The sequence below is a fragment of the Bacidia gigantensis genome, assembly GCF_019456465.1.
Source record: "Bacidia gigantensis strain McMullin 20006 chromosome Unknown contig_74, whole genome shotgun sequence".
NCBI lineage: Eukaryota > Fungi > Ascomycota > Lecanoromycetes > Lecanorales > Ramalinaceae > Bacidia > Bacidia gigantensis.
The window spans coordinates 931,056-946,008 of NW_025408613.1; the positions used below are offsets into that span (position 1 = coordinate 931,056).

General features: G+C 22.2%; 1 protein-coding gene across 1 annotated transcript; it reads left to right on the top strand.

The window, feature by feature from the left end:
• Positions 1–10,844: 10,844 nt before the first annotated feature.
• KY384_000663 (uncharacterized protein) lies at positions 10,845–13,869 on the top strand (the record flags this gene model as incomplete). The annotated part of the gene is given in 3 exon segments (XM_044809197.1): positions 10,845–12,762; positions 12,777–13,654; positions 13,831–13,869. 3 exon segments carry the CDS (start codon positions 10,845–10,847, stop codon positions 13,867–13,869), a joined length of 2,835 nt encoding a protein of 944 aa, XP_044665184.1.
• Positions 13,870–14,953: the final 1,084 nt, after the last annotated feature.

Sequence of the window (14,953 nt, forward strand, 5' to 3'; positions counted from 1 at the left end):
TTATAATTATAATAGTAATTTAAATAATACTTTAAATATTTAATAAGAATATAATAAATTTATTAATAAGCGAAGAAATATTTAAATTAATAACTAGAAAAAGTTAAATAAAAGGAATAATAAAAAGGACTTAAAAAATTAATATTAAAAGAAATTATATATAATTATAACTAATAATAAGTCTTTTATAGAAGATACTAAGGTTGCTAAGAAATAAACTTTAAGTTAAAATTAAATACTTTTATTACTAAAATATATAGATATTAATTATTTTAATTATAAAAAAAAGATTATAAATTAAAACTAAATTATATAAAACTTAATATAAAATTATAGTAAATTAATTACGTTTTAGCTATAAAAATTAAAGATAAATCTATATTTATTAATTTAACTTTATTTATAAAATAAATAATTAATTTAAAAGTATTTAAATATATAATAATTTTAAAAACTAATTTTATTATATATAATAAAGTCCTAGCCGCTATTTAAATTAATAGTAAATAAATATTAATATTATCTAATTAAGGGGATATTAAAATAATAATAAATAATAAAAAATATATTATTAAAAATATTTTATATATACTTAAATTAAAATATAATTTATTATTAATTTTAACTTTAAAGTATTCTAGGTTTTTAATATAATTTTAATAAAAAGTAATAGAAATTATATAAAAAAGTATATTAATTATAATAGGGTATAAAGTAAATAATTTATACTTATTAGCTAATATATTAATATAAGCTACTTTAGTTTTAGAAAAAGATTTTTAAAATATAGAAAATATTAAAAATCTAAAAATAGTTAATAATATAAAATTAACTAAAAATAATATTATTATAGTTTAAAAAAATAAGTTTAAAAGACTATATAACTAACTTAGATATTTTAATATTATATATATAAAAAAGTTATATAATATAGTATATAGCCTATAAAAGCTTAAAATCCCTAAGGACTTTTTCTATAATATATATAAAAATAATAAATATATAAAATATATAAAAAAAATATAAATATAAGAAGTAAATAGAAGTAGAAGTATACTTATTTTATAATATTTAAAAGTTATATAAAATATAAATAATAATTCTTAGTATTAAAGTAAAACTATATTTTATATTTATTATTAATAAGGTATATAGCTATATAGAACTATTTTTAATAATAAATAGGAAATATATATAAAAGCTTATTATAAAGATAATAAATTATTATAATTACTAAGAATATAATAGCTAAAAAATTATTATATAATTTATATATTTTAATAATATAAAAGAATTCCTTGCTATTACTAAAAGTTTTAAATAATAAAGTATATAAATAGAATATATTATAAATTATATATTTAAATAAAATAGTACTACCTATTAAATAATTTAATAAAATAATTATAATAATAGTAAGGTATATAATATAATATACTAGCTTACTAGATAGATTTTAGCTTTATATAATAAAATATATAAACTATTTTAGAAATTATATTTTATTAATAAAAGAACTTTATCCTATATATAGTTAAATAAATTAAAAACTATTAATTAAATTTAATTATATATTTAAAATATTATATAAATATAGTATACTAAAGGAAAAGCAATCTAAGCTTAATAGCTATTATAACCCTAGTATTTAAACTAGTAAATAATATTAACTAATTTAACTATAGGTTAGCGGATTAGTTCTCTTAAAATATAAATAGTAGTTAGAAAATAAGTAAAAGCAAAATAGCGAAATAGAACTAAGTTATAACTATTTTAGATTTTATAATAAAAAATAAAACTTATATTAAATATTAGGAAATTTATTTAAAAAAAAGAATAAAGGGTTTTAATATATAATTTTGCTTAACCTACTTAATAATACTTAACTTTTAATTACTTTAAGTTTACTTAATTTAAAAATTACTTAATATTTTTAGTATTTAAATATACTTAAATACTTTAGCTATTTTTTCCTTTTTTTAGTTATTTTTCTTTATAACTTAGTATAGCTATAGTCTTTGTTTTATAGCAGTTATTTAGTTACACCTATTATATAAAATTATAATATTATTTTCCTTTTTAATATAATTATTTTTAGTTATTAATTTCCTTTATTATATTATTTTTTTAATTATATTATATAATTTTCTAATAATAATACTTAATATTATTATTATACTTCCAAGAAAAAAAATATTATAGTTATTATATTATTATATATTATTATAAAAACTATATTTCTTAAAGTTTTAAATATATAAAAACCAATTAGTTAGTTTACTATATTAAGTATAATAAATATAATTAAAAATATAATTTAACTTTTTTAAAAATAAATAAATAAGCAATATAATATTTTTAATAACTTAAATAAGTAAAAGCTAGTTATTTATTCTAAGCTACTATATATTTATAAAATAAAATAATTTTATTTAAAAAAGCTAAATTAATTAAATGATTTTAATATAAAAAATATTCTAAAAATAGAAAAAAATAAATATTATAAAAAAGAGTAAAAGTAGCGATTTAATAATATATATCCGTTGACTTTAGCTTTTAAATTAGATTTAGCAATTAATAAAAAAAAAAATTTTTAATAATTTTAACTTTTTTTTTCTAATTAATTTAATAAATAAATAAAAGTTTTATTTATTTTTATTACTATTGCTAACAAAAGCGCTAAAGCTTCCCTATATAATTAAATAGTAAATATTCTTCTAATTCCTATATATTTTCTTTTTTTAAATAGTTTTTTTATTTAATAAAATACTAATTATATTGTTTTTTTAGTATTTTTTTAATTTTAAAAATATTATCTTCTTCGGGTTTATATTTAAATAATATTAGAATTAGTTTAATACTTTTTACTTTTTTAAAAAATAATATATAAAATATTAAATATATTTTTATATTATTTAATAGTTTTAATTTATAGTTAATAAGTTTTTTCTATTTTTATATTTTAAATAAGCTAACTTATAAGTAATTTAGTTTCTTATTTAGTTATTTTATTTTAAGATTTTTTATATAAAGCTATATTTTATCTCCTTTTTTAATTAAAATCTATTTATTTTATATTTGTTTTTTTGTTTTTCTATTTTAATTTATATTTTTTTTAAAAAGTTTATAATATTTTTATATATTTATTTAAATTCTAATATATATTTAATAACTTTTTATAATTTTAGTAATTCTTTTAATATATTATTTATATTTAGATTTCTTTTATAGTTTATATAGAATAATATTATTTTTATAGTATTTAATATTAAATTATTAAGTATTAACTTTATTATAAGTAAATGCTTTATCTAAATTTTTTTTTATTTAACTATTTATTTCTAAGTAATATACTATAAAAAGCTTTAACTTTATTCTAGTTTTTATTATAATTATTTTCTAAAATAAAAATATAAATAATTTATTTTTATTTAAAATTATTTTTTTTAAATTATTTTTAATTCTAATTACTTTATCTAAGGATATATATATTAGTTATACTATATTATATATTTTATTAAATAATATTATTATAATATATTTTATATATTTATTAACTATAATTATTATAATATTATATATTTTTTTAGTTCCTAAATTTTATAATAATAATAGTTTTATTATAAAATTTATTATAATATATTGCTATAAAAACTTTAGTAAATATATTTTCTATAAATAACTATATTTCTTATAGTTTTTAGCTTTATTTCTTTTATATAAAAGTATTTTTTAATATATTTATTAATTACTATTTTTATATTTAATAAAAACTAATTTTATTTAATAAGTTTATATATTTTAACTATTCTTAAATATTTATATTCTAAATTACTATAATATTTTTATATTAATTTCTATAAAAGTTTTTTTAGTATATAGTATTATTATTAATATTTTAATAGCTTTTTCTATTTTAAATTAATTTATTTTTAAATTATTTTATTACTTTAATATACTTTTCTTATTTAGCTAATAAAATTATTTTTTATTAATATAAATTTAGTTGTCTACTAAGTTTATTAGCAACAATATTATTTTTTTTAGTATATAATTAATTTAGAATTTATATTATATTAATAGTTCTATTTATCTAGTTTATTGTTAGTTTAATTATTTTATTATTATAAAATATACTAAATTCTTATAGTTTATAAATACTTTAATATTTTTTGCTTTTTCTATATATATTCTTTATTATTAAAATATATTAATTATTGCTATTAATTCTTTATTATAAATATTATAGTTTTATTTTATATATATTATCTTTTATAAATAGTATACTATAAAATACTATTTATTATTTGTTTTTTATTATAAATATACCCTTATTACTATATCTAATATATTAGTTTTAATTCGGATTACTTTTCTTAATTAAAAAGTTCTTAGTATTAGAGTTTTTATATATTCTTTTTTTAGTTAGTTAAATATTTATTATTGTTTTTTAGTTTAGTTATATTTTATTTCTTTTTTTATTAACTTTATTAAAAGTAATATAATTTATAAAAACTTTTATATAAATTTTCTATTAAAGTTAATTATTTTAAAGAATAATTATAATTTTTTTAACTATTATTAGTTCTAGTTAATCTAATATTGCCTATATTTTCTTTAAATTTATTATTAAGCTTTTAATACTTATAATATATCTTAAAAAAAGTACTTCCTTTTTATAGAATTCGCACTTTTCTAGTTCAAGTTTAAGGTTTATTTTTATTAAATATATAAATATTTTTTTAATATTTTTTATATATTATTATATTATTTTTAAGAATATCAATATATTATTTAAATATATAATAATATATTAGTTTAATAGGTTTTTTAGAATATTATTAACTAGTTCCTAGTATAATACTAGTATGTTAGTTAATTTAAAAAGTATAACTATATATTTATATAATTTATATTTTATTTTAAAAGCTATTTTTTATTTATAGCTTTTAGCTATTTATATTAAGTTATATGCTCTATATATATTAAGTTTTAAAAACTATTCTACTTTTTATAGTCAATTTTTAAATTTATTTATATTTAGTAATAAATATTAATTTTTTATTATAATTTTGTTAAGTTTTTTATAGTTTATATATAATTATAGTTTATTATTCTTTTTAAAATAAAAAGAATTAAATATTTAGTTAAAAAAAATAATAATTTTATAAAATTCTTTTTTAAGTATTTATCTAAAGTTTTAAGTTCTATTTCCGATAGTTAATATATAGATTTAAATATTAATTGCTTACTATTAATTAATTTAATTTAATAGTTTTAAAATTAATATAATAATAATATTTTTTCTTTTTTTTTTTTTAAAAAAGTATATTTATTTTCTATATTCTAGTAATATAAAAGCTTTATTAGTACTTTTTCTTTTAGCTTTATAATTAGTTAACTTTTCTTCTATATTTACTGAAATTAGTATATTGCTTAGCTACTTATTTTTTAAGATTTAGGATATATAAATACTTATAATATTTTATTAAATTTTTTTATTTAAAGTTATAGTTATAGACTGCTTAAATTTTTAGGCTTTAATAATAAGCTTATTTTTAAATTTTAGTTCTTTAGATAGCTAATTAATTACTAAGTTCTATTTTTTTAATTAAAGTATTTTTAATATAATATTATAAGTAGCTATTTTAAATATATTAAATATTATATTCTTATTATACTATTAAATAGCTATTATTATTTATATAGTTTTTTTTGTAATTAGGTTAGTCTCTATTATATCTTTTATAGTTATTATAATTATATATAGTTTATTTATTATTTATATTTTAATTTATACTTTTTATACTTTTTATTCTAAAATATAGTTTCTTTTTACTCCTATATTTATAAGTATAGTTATTAGTATATTGTTAAGCTGTATTTTTATTATAATATATAAGTTATATCCTTCAATATTTCGCACTTTACTAAGATTATTAATTATTACTTTAAATAATATTCCCTATTATAATTTCTCGTTTTAATATATTTTATATAGTATATTTTTATAGTATTACTATATAAAGTTCTATTACTATATTAAAAGCTAGTTTTCTTTTTATAAAATATATAGTAGGTATATTCTATTTTTTAGTTCCTTTATTAGAAATTAATAATATAACTTATATTATTTATTTTTATATCCTAGAAAGAACTTATTCTTATATTTATTAATTAAATAAGATATATATTAGTTGATTATATAATTAGTCTATATAGTTTTTTTATAAAGTTCTTAATAAATAATTTATTATATTATTGTTTTAAAGATTTTATCTTCTAGTATATATATAATATTATTTGCCTAATATCTAAGCTAGAAGTTAATATAAAAATATAGTATTTTTTTAAAAAGCTATTTATTACTATTTCTTAGTTTTATATTTTTATATTATTTTAGTTTATTAAAAAGATTTTATAGTCTATTTTTAAAAAAATTTATTAATAATTATATTATTTATATATTTATTATTTTTATTTAAGTTATTTTATTATTTTATTAAAGTTTATATTAAGTAATTTAATTATTTTTTCTATTTCTTATAAAATGTTATTTAGTATATTAATTTATTCCTATTTTTTATATTTAATTAGTATTTATTTTTAGGTATTATTATCTATTATTATAAAAAATAATATATTTAAGTTTATATTATTTACTAAGCTTTTAGCTTCCCTATTGTCGATTAATAATAAATATAATAATAGAAATCTTTATAAAATATCTAACTATCTTTATACTTAGTTTTTCGACTAATAGTTATATATAATATATCTTATTTTACTATATTTATAATACTTTTTTTAGTTAGGTTTCTATAATTACTTTTACTATTATATTATAATATTAATATATCTAGCTTTATAGGGTTATTTTATAAATTAGCACTTTTTAACTATTTTACCCTATAGTTATAGTGTTTTTAGTATTTTATTATATTATTGCTATATTTTATAATAATTCGTTTTATATACTATTTTTATTATTTATTTCATTTTATATATTATTAATATAGCTTATTATTAATTTCAATTACTACTTTTATAAGATTATTAGGATTTTCAATTTTTTTATTATAATATATAAGCTTGTTTTAAATATTGTTTTTTAGTTTTTATTTAAATATAGATATTTAAGTTTTATTATTTTATTCTATTATTGCTATATAATATTAGAAAATAGTTATATAATTAGCTACTTTTTTAATTTATTATAGTTATTATATTATTAATTTAGTATACTATTCCTTATTAGTAGGTCTAAATACTTATTAGATTTATTTTTTAAATTTAAAATAATTTTCAATCTATTTGCAGGTTTCTATATTAATAATTTTATTTATATATTTTCCAAAGTTTAAATTAATTTATAATAATATTTTATTTCTTATATATATTACTATAAAAGCTATTTTAATTTTACCTTTAATATTAAATATTAATTTAAAATAAAAATTTAACTAGAATAACTAGTTATTAAGTTTATTCCTTTTCTTATAAAAAAAGTTAAGCTTTAAAGGTTTAATTATATCTTTTTTAATAACAATTAATCAATATATTATATACTTTTATTAAGAATATTATTTACTTATAATAGATCTAATTATACTTATTTTAAAAGTATTTAATATATTATAACTTTAGTATTTAAACTAGTAAATAGTATTAGCTAATTTAATTATAAGTTAGCAGGTTAGTTCTTTTAGAATATAAATAGCAGTTAGAAAATAAATAAAAGTAAAATAATAAAATAGAATTAAGTTATAATTATATTAAATTTTATAATAAGGAATAAAACTTATATTAAATATAAAGAAATTTATTTAAAAAAAAATAAAAGATTTTATATATATAACTTTGCTTAATTTACTTAATAGTACTTAACCCTTAATTATTTTAAGTCTATTTAATTTAAAGGTTGCTTAATACTTTTAGTGCTTAAGTGTACTTAAATATTTCAGCTATTTTTTCCTCCTTTTAGTTATTCTTCCTTATAACCTAGTACAGCTATAGTCCTTATCCTATAGCAGTTATCTAGTTATGCCTATTATGCAAGGTTGTAACAATAGCCTAGCTAAAGATAATATATATCTTAAAATAATTTCTATTATTTAAGCTAAAGTTTATTTATTATATAGATAATAAATAATTATATTTATTAAAATAAAAGTTTTTAATACTAGGTTGGTAACATATTTATTAATAGAAATTAATAAAGTATTAATAAGTATTATAGAATTATTAGTTTTTATTAATAATAAAAATTATTATTATATAAGAGAAGGAGTATCTATAATATATTTTTTAGCTTTTATTATATTATTTACTTTTTAATAAATAAGTAGAATTAACTTAAATATTAAAAATAATAATAATAATATTACTTCTATTATTATTATAGATAAATTAATAGTACTAAAATATATATAGACTATTATTAATAATAATATTATATATAAGTAATCTTTTCTTTAAAGGGAAAATAAAAGTAATCTTTTTATAATCTTTTTAATTTTTTTAAAATTAAAGGATTATTAAAAGAGAAAGCAACTCTATAAGTATATCTAAGTCTAATTTATATAAATATATAAAATTAAATTAAATTAAATTTCTATTATTAATATTTATTCCTATATTAGAAAGTTAAATTAAAATTAATATTAATAAGAAAATAAATAATAATTTTATTATTTTATATATAATAGAGAAACCTATAATTCTTATATTTTAATAATATATTTAGAAAATAGTAATTTAATATAATGTTCCTAGTTTTTATAAAAAAGAACTTAATTATTTATAAGTAAGCAATTAACTCTATAGACTTATTCTATTAAAATAAAGTTATTTAAAATAAGTTTAACTTTTTTATATTAAATAATACTTAGGAAATTATTAGTAAACTAGCTAGTTAAAAATTTATAAGTTATAAATAGGTTTTTAAAAAAAAAATTTATTATCTAATATAATAAATAAATATAAAGCTAGACTAGTAGCTTATTAATTTATTAAAAAAAAGGAATTAATTATAATAAGATATTTATATTAATACTTAGATTTAAATCTCTTTATTTACTTATTAGCTTAATAATAAAATATAAGTTATAAGCATTTTTTATTAATATTATAATAGCTTACTTAAATAGTAACCTTAATACTAAGATCTTTATACTCCTACTAAAAAGCATATTAAATAGTAAATAATTAAAAAGAAAAGTTTTAAAGCTTAAGAAAAGCTTATATAGACTAAAGTAATTAATTTAAATCTAAGTAATTAAATTTTATAAAATTATAAATAAACTTCAATTTTTATTTATATCTATAAATAGCTATATATTTAAAAAAATAATAGATAATAAATAAATATATTTAATTATACTTTATATTAATAATATTATTATTGCCTATAAATAGAAATTAACTTACATTAAGATTAAAAAGTTTCTAGAATATTATTTTAAGATTATAAATTCTAAATTATTAATAAAAGTCTTAAAATTATAAATAATATATTATAATAATTATATTATAATAGATTAAACTTTCTATATTAAAAAACTAATTAAATAATATAGTTTTATTATTATTTAATTTATAAGTATTCCTATAAATAGTTATAAAAGTATTATATAAGCTTAGTTAAATAAAGAATAATATAATTAATATAAATATTAATATTTAATAAGAAAGCTAATATATACTAGTAATATAATATATCTAGATATTATTCTAATAATATTAAAGTTTAATTAATTTTATTATAATCCTATAATATAATATATAAATTTATTAATAAAAGTTTTTAAGTATTTAAAAAAAGTTTCTAATTTAGTAATTATATTTTTATTATAAAACTCTATTACTATTTATTATATAAATATATTATATATAAATAATTATATAAATAAATAATTAACTTATAGCTATATAATAACTTATTATAGTATATTATATATATAATATATTTAGAAATAATATATAGTAGCTATATTAATAACTAAAGCTAAATATATAATACTTTATAAAAAAAGTAAATCTAGTATATAGGCTTTATAATAGTTTAATAAAACTAATTTTAATAAAAATTATTTTATTCTATTAAAAAGTAATAATTCTAAGAGTATTATTTTTATTAAAAACTTTAAATTCTATTAAAAGATAAAATATATTACTACTTAATATTATTATATTTATAAATATATATAAGAAAGTCTCTTAAAAGTAGAGTATATTAATATAAAAAACTAGCTTATAAATATACTTATTAAACTATTAAATAAAAACTATTTTAAGTATTTATAATTAAAATTAAACCTTTTATTTATTATTTAAAAAATAGTTTTAAAAAAGAATATTATAATTATATAATCTAAGCTTTAATAATAAGTAATTAATATATTTTATTACTAGTTTACTACTAAAGTAAATTATTACTATTTAAATATAATATTTAATAATTATTATTAAAAATTAATTAGATATATATCTTTAAAGTATATTAAATTATATATATATAAACTAGTTATTATTAGTTAATAGTTATTCCTTTAATATATAAAGATTTATAAGTTGCCCCGGACACTAGTTATTCCGCTCTGTATCGCATAGTTGCAACACTGGTAGAAGAGCTCACCCCCAGTTCGGATTTTCCCCAAAACTGCGCTGCCAAGCTGAGCAATACGCTAAGAAATCCGAACTGGGGGTAGATCCGAACTGGGGGTGAGCCCTTCTAGATTTGGGGGAGAAGTTATTGCAGTCTGCCGTACACAGCCTCTAGAAATGCCCGGGGGGTTTCTAGAACCACAAGAGCTCTTTAGGAGCTTGCAATCCTTGGACTAAACATGCGTTTTAGCCTGGGCTGCCTCGCAACCGTTCAGATCCTGCTTTTATCCCGCGTCGCTACTGCAGTATATCGAGACGAAGCCTACCAGATCGACTTTCATCATGCCCTCCTTGGAATACCCCAAGCCCATACAACATTTTTCCATAAGCCATCGAACAATTCGAAAGCCTCACTACTTTTTTCCCTTTCAGAGAATGGGATCGTTGGCGCGGTCAATCCGAAAGATGGTACTGTCTTGTGGAGGCAACGGCTTGGCGAAGAAGAGAAGACTTATGTTGGTGAAGGGTTGTTGAGACCGGGAGAAGGGTCGAATACCGTTATTAGCGCATTTGACGGCAAGGTTCAGGTCTTGGATGCTGTGAATGGGCGTTTAGGGTGGACATGGCAAGCGAATGGGAGAGTGAAAGCAGTAAGCACGACTGAAAATGCAGGCCAGAGCCTTGTCTTCGCGGCTGTCCAAGAAGAAAGCTCGCTCGGCGTTGTGAGATGCTTCTCAGCAGAAGCTGGGGAGGAAAAATGGCAACATCGAGACTCTGAGGGGGACTCGCCGCACGCCCTGCTCACTGCTCAAGGCCGGCTGTTCTATATTTCTCTTCACGCGGCACGCTTGAAAGGACTCAAGATCAAGGCAACGGAGTTAGATATATTGACAGGGCACCAGAATGGTAACACTATAAGTCTCAGCTCGGATGGTGAAGTCCCCTCAGAGGACTCGCTGCTGTTTTCTGGCCTCATTGGAGGATTGCCTATCATTATGTGGTCAGACAAATCGTTCAAAACCGTCAAAGTGGCATCTGTCCATAAATCACAATCCACAACTCTGGGCGCGTTGTCGAACAATGGAAAGCCAACTGAAAGAATTTTCGTACATGCAGCTCCAGATCCCGACGGCGAGCCTCACTTCCTACTCCACTTTCAAGCAGCTGAGTCCCACTGGGCGAAGGTCTATCATATAGACGCCACTACTGGAACAGCAAGCTTAGCATACGATCTTCCCGAAATACCTGACCAAGGCGCTTTCTCAGCCAGTATCCAGGGACCCAAGACGTACTTCGTGCGGTACACTTCGTCCGAGATCTCCTTGGTTTTTTCCGATTCATCTGTTGAGCTTCAGAAATGGCCAGTCCCACCTAAGCACCGAGCTGATACAACCGAACTACGCAGTATATCGCACGCTGCCGCCGAAGTAGCTTCGCGAGGCGCAAACAAATTCTCCTTGCGGTCTGTGGTCGCTTTGAAGAGCGGAGACTGGGAACTTATCCGCAATAGTGAGTCGCTCTGGATCAGAAAAGAAGGTCTTAGCGGTGTAGTAGCTGCAACCATTACAGAAGTACCTCGCGACGAGAATTTCGCCCAAGAATTATTAGTCGAAGGGCAGTACAACTTTTTCTGGGCGTACATCCATCGGTTGAGGAGACATTTGGGGGAACTTCAAGATCTACCCTATTGGCTTGAGCAGCAATATAATACTCTGACCGCGCTTGCCTTTGGTAGTGACCCTGGATCATCCGGCTCAAGCCGCTTGCGAAAGGATAAATTCGGATTCAACAAGATTATCATCGTAGCCACCAGATATGGACGACTTGCTGCTCTTGATACGGGAAGCAATGGCAAGGTAATCTGGCAGATGCAGGCTGCTTTGCTACAATCCAGTGCAACTTGGGACATTCTTGGTCTTGAGGCCGAAGATGGTACCGTGACCGTTCGTGCTGCGAAGGGTGAAATCTTGCAAGTTGAGTCAAGCACTGGCAAGGTCTTAAAGTCCCAACATGCGGCCCTCATACGTGGCTTGGAGACGACCATTGCAATACCTGACGCGAAGGAACGATCAGCTCTGATAGGCGTGAATGATGATGGCACAATCTGTGAAATCCCAGACGTGGACTTTGGAGGGGGCGTAAACATTGTAACTGAAGGTGACGACAACAAGATCAATGGTTGGAGCATATCCCAAAAAAAAAGGTTTCCTTGTCCTGGGTTTTCCGGCCGGCTACCAGTGAGCGAATCGTTCAACTGCTTCATCGTCCATCACACGACCCCGTCGCATCGATTGGAAGGGCACTGGGAGACAGAAACGTGCTGTACAAGTATCTCAATCCACATGTCATTTTGGTAACAGCGGTCAATGTTCAAACGTCTACTGCTACTTTCTACCTCCTTGAGTCGACATCCGGATCGATCCTGCACACCACCACACACTCAAATGTAGATACGACCAAGCCCATCGCTTCGACATTGTCCGAGAACATTCTCACTTACTCTTTGTACTCACACACAAGCTCGCAAGACACACTCCAAACCGAGAAGAAAGTGTTGCAAGGATATCAGCTAGTGGTATCTGAACTCTACGAGTCGCCTTTCCCCAACGATCGAGGACCATTAGCTTCGTCGTCAAACACTTCTTCACAAGGACCGCTGGACCTCAATGAAGAAAGGACTGCAAATCTGCCCCACGCCATCTCACAAACGTACCTTATCTCTGATTCCGTTTCCTATCTAGCCACCACTTCCACCCTTCAAGGCATTACCCCACGATCCTTACTCTGCATCAACTCCGACCTCAAGACCATCACTTCCATTCCAGGGCACATCCTTGATCCCAGAAGACCAGTCGGCCGCGATTCAACCTCTGCGGAGGCAGAAGAGGGGCTTTATCGATATAATGCTGTGCTGGACTTTGACCCCAAATGGATCTTGAACCATAAACGAGAGATGCTCGGTCTATCCAAGGTGATAGCAAGTCCTACGCTCTTGGAGAGCACGAGCTTAGTCTTTGCCTTCGGTGATGTTGATCTTTTTGGAACGAGAGTGAGTCCGATCGGTGGGTTTGATCTACTAGGAAAAGGATTCAGTAAACTGCAGCTTGTAGGCACAGTTGCTGCGCTGGCTGTTGGGACCTCGTTTTTGGCGCCTATGGTACGGTATCCAGACTTTCCTTCTCTTCCTTGCATACTTGTTGAGCCACTGCTAACGAAAACTTCTAGGTACGGAAAAAGCAGATAGATGGGCAATGGAGAACTTGAGCAGATTGCCCTAGACTTGTATATTGTACATAGACTATATTGCGAGATAATGATACCATACCCTTATGATTTTTCAGTATAGTGACGACGTCTGATCCCAGCGTGACGCTATCCAGAATCGATCACACTTGAAAGACCGTCTGCATTTCACGAGGTCGCCAAATGCTCTAAGCACATACTTTTGTCATGCTCCTGTATGTGACGGCAGTCCGATACTTCTCGATTAATTGGATCTGTAAGCTGGTCAACTTATATCATAACAGCCTCATTATTTCATAGTTCCGGTTGGTCAATCAAGTAAATCTAGAAAAGCACGCGTTCCCCACCAACAAGTATTCGTCATTACACTGCTAATCCCAAGAATTCCCATGCATAACTTCTTGCGATTAAACAGACAAAAGCTGGGAAATCCCAGTCATAACATCACGTACGATTACAAATGGCAAAACAAGGCTTTTGCGGGTTCAATTCAAAATCCAGCAGGTCAATAGGGTATTGACACCCAGCAAAAATCCTGAGATTGCACAATATGATAAGAAAGAAAGGGGTAATGTAAGAGGTTTGAAGGTCCTACAAGGGTCGCTTAAAAATTTGTACAAAATCTTTTTGATAGTATTGAGGTTCAACATGACTGCGGTATGTTATTCATTGTATGCTATTTGCTGTGTGAGATTGAAGTATATGGGAGCTAGTGATGATCCTTGCTTCTAATATGTTTGCAGAAAGGCAGAATCTCAGTCTCGTCAGTACCGGAAGACAAAAGCAGAGTCAGACTTAGAAAGGAGACGAAGGTGAAATTGAACAGATTCTGGTATTTCTCATTTTCAAATCTGTTCCTGTTATCTGAAGGCTGACTTTACGATGTGACCAAGCTAAAAATCCTGATGAAGCGAGAGAATCATACATAGTCATAGCATCTTCAGCAGATAAAAGCACTATCGTGATTCTGGGTTTGGGTAACCCTAATCAAAGGGTTTGATCGCAGTCGTCAACAACACACCTCCATTCGTTGATATGACGCTGCCTGTAATATTCAGATCCTTCATAGCGTAGATATACGATCTGCAATATCTGTCAGCATCTC